The 13,357-nt window shown below is 40.2% G+C and overlaps 1 protein-coding gene across 1 annotated transcript in view; it reads right to left on the reverse strand.

Annotated features, from left to right (window-relative positions):
• Nucleotides 1-13,357, reverse strand: part of ENTHD1 (ENTH domain containing 1) — a 98,458-nt gene that overhangs the window by 63,241 nt on the left and 21,860 nt on the right. Inside the window, exon 2 of the mRNA XM_077757845.1 lies at nt 12,829-13,071. Within this exon, the coding sequence (XP_077613971.1) occupies nt 12,829-13,071 (243 nt within the window). The remainder of the gene's footprint in view (nt 1-12,828; nt 13,072-13,357) is intronic.

A 13,357-nucleotide genomic window follows, 5' to 3' on the forward strand; every position in this document is an offset into this window, starting at 1 on the left:
CTGATGCAGAAAAATGGATAAAATAAGAAACAACACACAAACTGCAAGGGGATGGAGGAAACAAACTGGTCTCAGACATGGTGGAAGCATCGAGAAATCACTAAGTGTATCTGAGCAAATAACTGCCAAAGTTGATTGTGCCGCACCTATACTGCCTCGTTTACCCCTTACGATAACTCTACAATAGACATTGTAATTGCCCCATTTTACAGAAAGTGAAACTGCCGCACAAAGGCTGAACGAAACAGCATGTCTGAGGGCACATGGTCCTCACAATCTGAGTCAGGGCTCAAATCCAGTCAGTTGGGTGCCAGGACCTGAGTGCTTCACCATTACTCTACTGCCTTCGAGCCAGACTGCTTCAGGGCCCCTGGGTGGCTCAGTGGGTTGCGTGTCTGACTTTGGCTCAGGTCATGATCTCACAGTCCGTGAGTTCAAGCCCTGCATTGGGCTCTGTGCTAACAGCTCAGAGCCTGGCGCCTGCTTCGTATTCTGTGCCTCCCCTTCTCCCTCTGCCCTCCCCCCCGCCCCACTCACGCTCTGTCTCTCTCAAAAATAAATAAACATTGAAAAAAATTAAGAAACTAGAAAACAGACTGCCTCGTGAGAGCTGCCTAAGCAGTGGCAAGACATGAAGAAAGGACCTGGGAAGGAAGCACACACGTTCCAGGAGGAAAAGAAGAGACAAGGTGGGAGGGAGAAGCAAGAGAGAGAGAGAGAGAGGAAGCCGGCATGCAAAAAATAGATTCCAAATGCACAAGAAAATATACTTCAAGAAACAGAAGGCCATTCCTCACAATATGGCATTAGATGGTTTTTGGATTGATTGTAAATTGTGCATTTTCATATATTTTTATTTTAGAATTGTTGCAACTGTATCACAAGGTTGAGCATTTGAAGAAACGTTTCTTGGTCTTATATGTTTCCTCCGTCTATTTTTAGGAAATGTTTTCCGCATCTCCTCCCTATTTTTCAGTGAGGCTGGCCTTTTCCCACAGATTTGTAGAAGTTCTTTATAAATTCTTTCACTTATAATCCCTTGTCACTTACATATGGTAGAAATTTTTCTCCTAGTTTGGGGCTGTCTTTACTGCTTATATGGTGTTTTTTGATGAAGAGACAATTCTTAAATTTAATATAGTTTTATTAGTTTTCTATTGCCGCCCAAAATTACAACAAACTTACTGGCTTAAAACACAACGACCATTCATTATGTAGACGAGCGGGTCGGGCAGGCTTGGCTGGGTTCTCTGCCTTGGGTCTCCCAAGGCCAAAATCAAGGTGTCAGCGAAGCTGGAGGAACGATTCACTTCCAAGATCATTCAGGTTATTGGCAGAAGTCTGTTTCCTGGTGGTGGTACGACTGAGGTCCCCATTTCCTTGCTGGCTGGCCACCAGGTCAGTCTCTGCTTCTAGAAGCCACTTGCATTCCTTGTCGCTCCATTTTCTGGCCAGGAAGGGTGCATCCAATCCTTCTCACATTTGGAATCTGTGACTTCCTCTTCTGCCATCAGCTGGAGAAAACTCTGCTTTTAAATGACTGGTGTGATTGGATTAAGCCCATGTGGCTACTCCCTTTGCGAAATACAATGTCACATAATCAGGGGAGTGATGACTTTTCACATTCACAGGTCATACCCTCACTCAAAGGGGAAGGAGCTCTATAGACGCAGGGGTCTTTGGGGCTTATTCTCAGTATTCTGTCTACCACCAGAGTCAAACTGACAAATGCTTTTTCAATAGCTTGTGCTTTTTCAGTACATTTAAGAAATCCTTCCAGGGGTGCCTGGGTGGCTCAGTCGGTTGAGCGTCCAACTTCTGCTCAGGTCATGATCTCGAGGTTCATTAGTTTGAGCCTCACATCAGGCTCTGTGCTGACAGCTCAGAGCCTGGAGCCTGCTTCGGATTCTGTGTCTCCCTCTCTCTCTACACCTCCCTTCCTCAACTCTGTGTCTCTCTCTCTCAAAAATAAACAAACATAAAAAAAAAGGAATCCTTCAGTATCCAATGTAAAAAAGATATTCTCCTTTCTTTTCTTTTTAAAAAAATAAGTTTATTTATCTTGAGGGAGAGAAACAGAGTACACAAGCGGAGAGAGGCAGAGAGAGAGGGAGAGAGGGGGAGAGAGAGAGAGAGAGAGAGAGAGGGAATATCAAGCAGGTGCTGTGCTGACAGCAGATGTAGGGCTCGAACTCTTAAATGTGAGCTCATGACCTGAGCCGAAGTCAAAATCCAGACGCTTAACCAACTGAGCCACCCAGGTGCCCCCTCCTTTATTTTCTCCTAAACATTTTGAAATCTTTTTTTTTCCCTCCTTTAAGTCCTCAATTCCTCTAGAATTTGATGTTGTGTTTGGTAAGAGGTAGAAACCTAATTTCAGTTTTTCGATATAGATAAATAGTTGCCCCAGGATTACTTATGAAGTGGTTCGCCCTCTCCCCGCCCCCATGTGAAACCCCACCTCTGTCATATACTAAGATAACCTAGTTGTACAAGTCTGTGCGCTGGGTTCTACAGTGGTCCCGCCGGCCAATGCACCTCTCCCGGCACCCATTCCACACTGTCATGATCACGATTGCTGCAATCTTGTTATCCAGAAAGCCTAGCCCTCCGTCTTACTCTTCTTTAGGAATGTTTTGGATATTCTTGACCTTTTGATTCTTCCAGATAACTTTAGGAATCCGCCTATTAAATTTCATTTTTAAAATCCTTTTTGGATGTTGATTTTAATTGCACTGAATCAGTGGTTCTCAACGCGGGGCAATGTCGGCCCCCAGGAAACATCTGACAATGTCTGCAGACATTGCTGGTGTTCACAACAGGAAGGGATGTGTGCTAAGAGCATCTGGTGGGTAGAGGCCGGGGGAATGCTAAGCACATGACATGGCACAGGACAGCCCCCACCGCAAAGAATTATCTGGCTTAAAATGTCAATAGTACCAAGCTTGAGGGAAACCTCCACTAAACCTATGCAATTTGGAGAGAATTGATATTTACATTTTTGAGTATTTCAATAAACAAACATGAATATCTTTCCATTTACATAGGTCATCTTTACTGTATTTCAGTTAAGTGTTATAATGTTCAGCATATAGATCTTGTGCATCTTTTTAAAAGATTTATCCCTAAGTCAAGGTGCCTGGGTGGCCCAGTCAGTTAAGCACCCGACATCAGCTCAGGTCACAATGTCACTGTTTATGGGACTGGGCCCCATGTCGGGCTTTGTGTGGACAGCGTAAAGTCTGCCTGGGATTCTCTCTCCCTCTCTTTCTCTGCCCCTCCCCCACTTGTGTGCCGCTCTCTCTCAAAGTGAATCAATAAACTCAAAAAAAACTCTAAAAAAACCTTATCTCTAAGTAAATAATGATTTTTGCTATTATAAATGGTATTAAAAATACGTTTACTGTTTGGTGCTGATACATAAAAATGTATAACTTGATTTATAAATTTTGATATAGCCATCCATCTTGCTAAAACTCTCATCAGTTCTTTTTTATAAAGTTTATTTATTTATTTATTTATTTATTTATATAGAGAGAGAGAGTGCATGCATGCATGTGCATGTGTGTAGGGGAAGGGCAGAGAGAGAGGGAGGGAGAGAATCCCAAGCAGGCTACGTGCTGTCAGCACAGAGCCCGGCTTAGGACTTGAACCCATGAATGGCAAGATCATGACCTGACCCAAAATCAAGAATTGGATGCTTTTAACTGACTGAGCCACCCAAGTGCTCCACTCATTATTTCTAATATGTCTATAGATCCTTTCAAGTTTTCTATATGAAAATCCTACCATCTCAAATATATTTTTATTCCATTTCAATACTTCTACTTTTAATGTGTCTTACTTATTTTATTGTGACGGCTAGGGGCAGTACAAAGCTGAACAAAAGCAAAGAGAATGGGAACATTTTTTTCTACCTGATTTTAAAAGGAATACTTCCACATTTAAATGTATGAAACATTTTAACGTACATTTTGAAAAACAAAACTTAACTGCATTTTTGCTAGAAAAAGTGATCTGTGTAATACAGTTTCCTTGAAATGTTAAGACTGGCTTTTTAATAACAGAATCAATTATAAAATCCATATTTTAAAAAACATTTCACTTATTATAATTTTTTTTTTTGGAGAGAGAGGATGGGCTCAAGTGGGGAAGGAGAAAAGGAGAGGGAGAGAGAGAATCTAAAGCAGGCTCTATGCCCAGCACTGAGACCAACTGTGGGGTTCAATGTCATCAGCATGAGATCATGACCTGAGCCAAAATCAACAGTCAGACACTTAACCAACTCAGCCACCCAGGCGTCTCTTTAAAAATGTTTTATTTACTTGGCCTATCAATAATTGAGATTTTGAAATCATCTGCTATAATGGTATATGTTTCCATTTCTTCCTGTAGTTCTACCATTTTTTCTCTATATACTTTGAAGTTATTTCATTGGATATACTGACATTTAGAAATGTTGTGTCTTCCTGGGGACTTAGACCTTTTATCATTGTCCTTAATAATGCTTTAGGCTTTAAATTCTACTGCTGGATATTAATATAGCGATGCCAGCTTTCTCTAATTACTATATGTCTTACCTTTTTCCATCCATTTGCTTTTATTTATTTATTTACATTTGTTTTTAGAGAGAGAGAGAGAGCAAGCTCACAAGCCAGGGAGAGAAGCAGAGGGAGAGAGAGTATCCCAAGCAGGCTCTGATGCAGGACTCGATCCCACGACTCTGGAATCATGACCTGCGTCAAAATCAAGGGTTGGAGGCTCAACCAACTGAGCCACCCATTTGCTTTAACTGTTAGGTGGATTTTGTGTGAAGCATATATCTGGACTTCTTTTTTCTCTGACTTTTAACAGATAAGCTTAATCCACTTATATTTATCATGATTATTAATATATTTGGACTTATTTCTTCCATTGTACCTTTTTTATTTTCATCTACTCCACTTTATCTATGCTTCTTGCTCTTTATAAATTTTTTTTAAGTTTTTAAAAATGTTTTTTATTTATTTTTGAGAGTCAGAGAGAGACAGCACAAGCAGGACAGGGTCAGAGAGAGAGGGAGATACAGAATCCGAAGCAGGCTCCAGGCTCTGAGCTGTCAGCACAGAGCCTGACACGGGGCTCGAACCCACGAACCGTGAGATCATGACCTGAGCTGAAGTTGGATGCTTAACCGACTGAGCCACCAGGTGCCCCACTCTATAAAATTTTGATTTTTTTCACATTCTATTTCTCCTCTTTTGGTGTTAATCCTTTCAAGGTTATCATGCACATTTATCTTTAAAAGTTGAGAGTTAAATAATATCCTTGTCTTTCTCTCAAAAAAAAAAAAATGCAAGGATCTTAGAACACTTCATTCTATAGACTCACTTCCAACTTACATGCCATGGCTACCTACTATTTTAGTTGTCTGGGTTTTTAAAAAATTTTTAATGTTTATTTATTATTTTTGAGAAAGAGAGAGAGAGAGACAGAGCATGAGCAGGGGAGGGGCAGAGAGAGAGGGAGACACAGAATCTGAGGCAGGCTCCAGGCTCTGAACTGTCAGCACAGAGCCTGATGTGGGGCTTGAACTCCTGAACTGCGAGATCATGACCTCAGCCAAAGTCAGACGCTTAACTGACTGAGCCACCCAGGCGCCCCTAGTTGTTTGTTTTTAAAACTCAAATGTTAGGGGCGCCTGGGTGGCTCAGTCAGTTGGGCGGCAAACTTCAGCTCAGGTCATGATCTCACGGTTCATGGGTTTGAGCCCCGTGTTGGGCTCTGTGCTGACAGCTCAGAGCCTGGAGCCTGTTTCAGATTCTGTGTCTCTCTCTCAGAACTAAATAAAAAATTTTTTTAAGTTAAAAAAGTAAATAAAAATAAAACTCAAAAGTTAGATGTTAGTATTTTACACAGAAAGTGTTCATTTTATTTTATATACATATTATTTGTTAGTCACTCCCTCCTGCATTTCCAACCATTCTTCTGGAATAATTTTCCTTCTTTCTGCAGTGTGTACTCTAACAAAGGTCCTATGGTGGTAAGCTCCAGGATTTTTATTTATCTGTAAGTGACTGTTTTTCACCCTTCTGTTTGAATGACAGTTTTGCTGGGTACATAATTATAGGCTGTTATTTTCTCTCAGCGCTTTGGAAATGCTGTATCACTGTCATCTCGTCTCCACTGTTGGTGAGAAGGGGAGGTCACCGGCGTGGTAACTGTCATTCCCCTGCAGACGTGTCCTCTACATCTTAACACCATTTTTGTGTTTTCCTTTTCCTTTGGACATAGCTTCTAGTCCACTAAACTAAGTGTTTGATTTCAGTGCTTTTCCTGTTTTCTGTAAGTTTCCATCTCTCAGATTCCTACATTCATTCCTAATCATCGTTTTTCTTTCCTTTTTTATGAAGTAAAACAGTTTTCGGCCCAAGGAGCCAGGCTATGGCAGATACAACCGACATTTGAATAATTAGATTAATTTAGAGAAGGATAAATCCAGTTTTGACACCTGCGCTTGTGTGTGTGTGTGTCTTTTTTTTTTTTTTTTAATTTACTTCAGACTTATTTTTCAGAGCAGTTTTAGGTTTCCAACAAAACAGAGAGGGAAGTCCAGAGACTTTCCATATGCCTTTCCCTACACGTGCATAGCCTCCCCACCTCAACACCATGATGAGATCCTTTCTTTACTTAAATATTTAAATACATAGCTATTCTACATCGTGTACCTGACCTTTCTACTATCGACAGTCTTTGGGGGACTATATACACTCTTAGCAATTCTTTTCTCCCCCTGGATTGATGATACAGATTGTGAGCTCGTTGTCTGATTTTAATTGGTGGGAATCCTATGGAAGTAACTTGTGAAATGAGCTTTATTCTTCCAAAGAAAATGATCCTGAATTGCTTCAGTGACCTCTTGAGTGTCTGGGTTCCGTGCAGCAAGCCCAGGCTTTCCTTTACGATGCTCAAGTCAAGCCCATGTTTTATAAAACCATTGACTAGTGTCCTTAAACACCTCTACCCCCTACAGGGACCTCCAGTGTCCTACAGGCACCAGCTCCAAGTCACCGGGACCCTGACTCACATGTCCTGTTCTTATTTTGTTTATTTAATTAATGAATTAATTTAAATTTGGGGAAGGCAAGATCTTTGGAGACTTCCCATACTTCTATGGAGGCCAGAGGTGTATCCGTGCTCCATCATTTACAGTCTCTGGTTATTGTGCAATAAGTGGGTTTCTAGGAGCCCCTGGTGAGTCTAATCACCAGAAGCAGGCCTAAAATATTTTTCAGTAAAGACAGTTGCAATCTAGTACGATTCCATATTTATGAAAATAATTTCTCTCTTGTTATCCATTTTCTAAATGCATATATGCACAGAAAGATGCCTAGAATTCACGTTCATCTGATACAAGCTATGGCTATTTCAGAGTGATGGGATTGAATGTGATGGATTCCTTAGTACTTTTGAGCTTGTATTGTTTTTACAAGAAGAGAGTGATTTTTCTGAAACAAAAACAAAAGAAGAAAAATAACCAGGCTGGAAGTAAATATTCTAAGATGTTAGTGGAGGTTGGCTTAGGGTGACAGAGATATAAATTCCTGTTACTTTCTTTTTTGCATATCTGTTTATTTTAAGTTAAAAAAAATCACTGTTTGACATTCATCAGTGCACATGATTTAGTAGGAACTACCATCTGTACCATAAGCCCAGCCACCTAGACTGGATGTGACAAAGGAACCCAGTGTGACTCCATGTCAACTCTGTTCGTACGAAGTTCACTGTAGGAAGCTACATTAACAGTGGTGTTTTTGCTTATGAAAGCATGGCAACTATGTTAAAGTTTTACTTCTGGTCCAACAGGAAACAGAAATGATTTTTAGGGAAATTTTTCCATGACATAGAGCGCTATTACATTTAACACAGACCAGAGTAACCTTTGTCTAATACAAGTCAAGTTCCACTGCAAGGAATAAGATGACTGAAGAGCTCTTTACGGAGGATCAGATGACCAACAGAGGTAACGCTTTGCTGGTCTGGTTGTAAGCAACCAGAGATAAGTTCCGGTGTAACCTTTTTAAATTATCACCTCTAAGGAAAGAACGTAGCCGTGAGGGTGACAGTTCAGAGAAGCTGAGTTATCACTGCGTATATAGTCTTCGGTCTTGCTATCAAGCCACAATTATCATTCAGTTCATCTCTTCCTTCAAACGACAAAATCACCTAAACGGAGACTACCCAAACTATCTACCACAATTAAAACTTGGTGAAAACATCTAGGAAGAGAAGAAAAAGGAGTAGTAGTAGCAGTGTGTGTATAACACCTTCTCCAAAGTACCTTTTCTCTCTTGCTAATTTACCGCAAAGAAGCCAGGCACAGCTGTTTCAGCTCTAGATCCTGAAGTCTGGGAATCAGATTTCTAGCAATGCATTCAATTTTACATTTCATTATAACTAAATAATTTAGAGATGTCTTTAAATACGTCCTGATGGAAATTTACCTGTGTGATGCCATCACTTGCCTCTCTAACTTAAATGTTAGTCATTTTCAATTTCTCTCTTTCCTCTCCAATACATCATCTACTTCTCCTATTTTCTCTCTGTATTCTATCTTTAAACATTACCTCTCCTCATTTCAATAACCCTAGAGCAGGATGCTGGATTAAAACAATTATCTCTTACAGAGCTTCCCTTCAATTCGTATCGCCTTCATTTCTACACAAAGCAATGAGAATTATCTTCCACAAACAGCTGTTTTCAGTAATAAGAAAGCTAAGTTCTGTGACTAAGCTAAACATCCCTTCTGTTCTTCAAGGCCTATAATAGTTCCTAGTTGCTAGTGGTATCAAATTGAAATTTCCAAATACTGTTCATTATATCCTTTTTGAACTGTGCTGCGTATTCTCAATGATCTGTCCACATTTTTCTGCATATTCAAATTTATGTTCTCGATTCCATTTAGTCTGACAACCATGTATTAACATGATTAATTTGTTTCTCGTTTGTATTCTTTACCACCAAAGTAGGGACTATTTATTTTTCCTTGTATTTATTCTTTCCTTTTTCCTTAACCATAGATCCTCTAACTCTAATCGGAGCACACGGCTGTCCACTATAAAGACTACATACATTTTCAGCCTCTCTTGCAGCTAAGAGTGCCCGTGTGACTAAGTGCTCAACAACATGAAGCCAAAAAGGTTACGAGCAACTCCAAAAAGTGTCCTTAAAGGGAAGGAGTATTCATATTTTCAGTCTCTCCTCCTTCCTACTGGCTAGGATGTAGATGTGATGGCTGGAGCACAAGCAGCCATCTTGGATCAGGAAGTGGAAGTTACATACTGAGTTTGGTGGAGCAATGAGACAGAAAGAGCCCTGAGTCCCTGACAGCATGAAGAGCCACATCAGTCCTAGAATATCAAGCTCTTGGTTATTTTTAGAAGAGAGAAAAAAAATCCTTTTATGTTTAAGCCATTAACATTTTTGTGGCTTCTACTCTCACTTATGGGAACACCTAACTCTGACTGATCTACCTATCTCCCCGTTTTCATTTGCTATGTCTCTTGTCCCACTAAGAATGCCCCTCCAACCCCCACACAGCAAACTGTCAGCTTCCTTTCTTCCTTTAAATAAATTATTTTTAACGTTTATTCATTTTCGAGAGACAGAGCGCTAGCGGCGGAGGGGCAGAGAGCGAGAAAGAAACACAGAATCCAAAGCAAGCTCCGGGCTCCGAGCGGTCAGCGCAGAGCCCGATGCAGGACTCAGATTCAACCATGAGATTGAGATTCAACCATGAGATCAACAAACCATGAGATCATGACCTGAGCCGAAGTCGGACTCTTAACTGACTGAGCCACCAAAGTGTCCCTCTTTCTTCCTTCAAAATACAGCTTCAGATTCAAATGCCTACATGGAAATGGTTAGTATTGCCAAGTTTATTTAACCCAATTACTCTTTTTTGAACACTCTACATATCTAGTATGTAGATGTGTCCACATACATAGTGATGGGTAAATGAAATTTTTAGATAATTTAACAGATTTTTAATAAATTTACTACATTTTTACATCCAAACATTCACTACTCACTTTAAATTGTACTCTCACTACACATTCATTTCAATGATGCCATCATTCACTAAAACTCTTTTTGAACACTTTTTTTCTTAAACAGACTGCAAGCCCTCACTAGTTATAACCCCCAGAACAGCAAAAATACACCCACTTTGCTTATCAGGCCTAGAACAGTGTCTGGCATACAGTAAGTACTCAACACATGCTTGGGAGATTAAAAAATAAAAAATTTTAACTGTAGTAAAACTTCACTTAAAGGTAGATTGACTTTTTAAAAGTAGTCAAAAGTCATTCCAAGCTCAGTTTAGTGAATAAGATGGATCATAAAGCTTTAGAATATCATTTGGGGTTAGGAATAAAAAAGCAGCGATGATAACGCAATAGAACTTGATTTCCTTGTATGAATCGTAAAAATGGCTGAGTTGAGCTACATCTGTGGCGATTGAAAGATTGGGCTCCTAAGCTTGCGGTCAAGTACTTGCTCCAGTTTCGGAACGTTTACACATCTGCTGTTCCCTTTCCCTGAAACACCCCAGAGAGACGTGGATTGTTTCCTCACTTCATTTGGGTCCCTGTTTAAACATTCACCTCCTCCAAAAGGCCTTCCCTTACTCCTTGACCTAAAGTAAAGCCATCTTTGTCCCGCTCCGCCCCTTCTCTTTATAGGACTCATCATGGATGTAATAGTTTAGATCTGTTTTGTTGATGTGTGGTTAGTGTCTGTCTCTGTCACCAAAATAGGTGCTCCCTGATGAAAGGGACTATGTTTTATTCACTGCTATAGCTCCAAATTTCTACTAGATAGCCAAATTCCAAGTAAATTCCATAAATGTAAGTCGATAATGAAAGAGAAAGAGGGGCACCGGGGTGGCTCTGTCAGTTAAACATCCGACTCTTGATTTTGGCTCAGGTCATGATCTCATGGTTCATGGGATCAAGCCCCACGTCAGGCTCTGTGGTGACAGCATGGAGCCTGCTTAGAATTCTCTCCCTCCCTCTCTCTCTGCTCCTATCCTGCTCATGCATGCATGCTCTCTCTCTCTCTCAACATAAATAAACTTGAAAATAAAAAAAGGAAGAGAGGAAAAACAATGGAGGAAAGAAGAACAAGAAAGGTAACAGAGACATAGCAAAAGGGGTGAAGAAACTCTGGGTGAGTTATAATTGGCTGTTTGTTACTCCTTTTTCTATTAGTTTGAATTGAAGGCTTCCATGAGAAAATTGCAGAATGGGTCTCCATCTTTCCTAGAGATTTATTCCAAAGGAATGGCTACCCTAAAGAAAGTGGTTCCTCTGTGCTTAGAAGCACATAGATAGCATTTACTATCTTTTACTGTCTTTCCATATCTCCAGTCAGCACAAGTACAAACTGAGTGAACATTTAAGAACTCCTGACTGAGTCAGAGAAGTACTTTCGTGATTTTTAGCAACATTCATCTGTGTTGGCATTACTATTAACAATTTTAATTTCCATACTTAACTGACATTTGGAACATCTGTTCATATTGAATACCTGCGGCTCTTTCGGGATCTTGCTTAATCCAGTTACGTGATAAAGCCAAGAAGCAAGCCTCTGAAAATACTTTCAATTCTATTTTACTCCGGCTGCATCCCTCACAAAGTTTAGTTTCTTTCAAAGGAAAATGATTCAAGTCACATTTCTTTAATGTTTTTGCTTCCTCAAACTGTCGATTCCTTATACAAGACTTATCAACAGGGTTTGTACCAGAGAAGATTGAGCATGATGATAGTCTGTTACATTTTAGAAAATTTAGTGAAAAAGATAATTGCATTTTCCGGCTGATTTCTATCATAACATTACAAAGAAATCCCTTTTTTTAATGTTTATTTCCTATTTTTGAGAGAGAGCGAGTGAGCTGGGGAGAGGCAGAGAGAGGGGGATAGAGGATCTGAAGCGGGCTCTGTACTGATGATACACAGCCTGATGAGAGGCTCAAGGTCACAAACCATGAGGTCATGACCTGAGCCGAGGTCGGACGTTTAACCACCTGAGCCACCCAAGGGCTTCCAAAGAAAGCTCTTTTTTAAAAAGTTCAGTTCATACTGAAAATTTTAGGCCAAGGGAAGGGTTATATAATACAAGACAAGGTAATGTCCCATAAGAGTCTTAGAGCACTTTCAGAATTCCGAGGCACATTTACGAAAATACCAGTTTCTCGACCGATATGAGCAAACAGCACAAAATGCATGGATACCCAGGCCCTGAGTCTCACATTTCAGTGATGCTCAAAATCTTAAAACGAATCATGATGCCAAGTAAGTAAGTCACTACTTTAATAGCCCTCAAGCTCAAAAATCCCATTTTATTTGAATCCCAGATAACTGCATTCAGAAAACAGTCATAAGGGGCGCCTGGGTGGCTTAGTCGGTTAAGCGTCCGACTTTCGCTTAGGTCATGATCTCGCGGTTCGTGGGTTCGAGCCCTGCGTCGGGCTCTGTGCTGACTGCCAGCTCAGAGCCTGGAGCCTGTTTCAGTCTGTGACTCCCTCTTTCTCTGACCCTCCCCTGCTCACGCTGTCTCTCTCTCTCTCTCCTAGAAATAAATAAAACATTAAAAAAAAAAAGAAACAATCATAAGTTTTTCCACTGAATATTACCTTTCATCTTTGTTTTGTACAGTATGATGCTTAACACAATAAGAATAGCACTTATAGTATATTAATACCCCTAAACTAAAACCTAATGTTTTATATTTTTCCATTGCTCTTCAATGATACCTACTGCATTTTGGGCCGATGTTCATTATACGTACTTTTATTGTGTCGCCTTGCAACGTTAAGAAGCTTACATTTCTTCTCCGAGGCAGGAATTTCTGGTGTGTGGGCAGAGGCACATGCTGCTGGGGAGTTGGCTGTACCAGGTAATCTTTTAGGAAATGTCACAAAGTAGGAGGTTCGCTGTCTCGTCCGACATGCGACTTCTCTCTCTCTGTGCAGCAACTGTTCATCCACCAGCAATGTGATGACTTGTTTCGACTTTTCCCGGATGTAGTATCCTGAAAAATACATTGACTTTGTGTCAGTGAGAAAATATTCCTCAAGGCTACGATTATTTTTTATTCTAAAGAAAAGCGGGCGGGGGGGTGTGTGGAATGGAAGCAATGGAAGCAAAGTGGAAAAAAATCTGTAGTGAACGCACAAGGAAACCCAAGTCCCACTGGAAGTGTCAGTAAGTACCCCTTTTCTTATACTTTAAGAAGTAAATAAGTGCATAATGAAATCCTATTACATATTGACATGAAATTTTGCACTTTATTTTTTAAATATTTATTTCTTTTCGAG

The sequence above is a fragment of the Crocuta crocuta genome, unplaced genomic scaffold (genome assembly GCF_008692635.1).
Source record: "Crocuta crocuta isolate KB4526 unplaced genomic scaffold, BGI_CrCroc_1.0 scaffold143, whole genome shotgun sequence".
NCBI classification, from domain to species: Eukaryota; Metazoa; Chordata; class Mammalia; order Carnivora; family Hyaenidae; genus Crocuta; species Crocuta crocuta.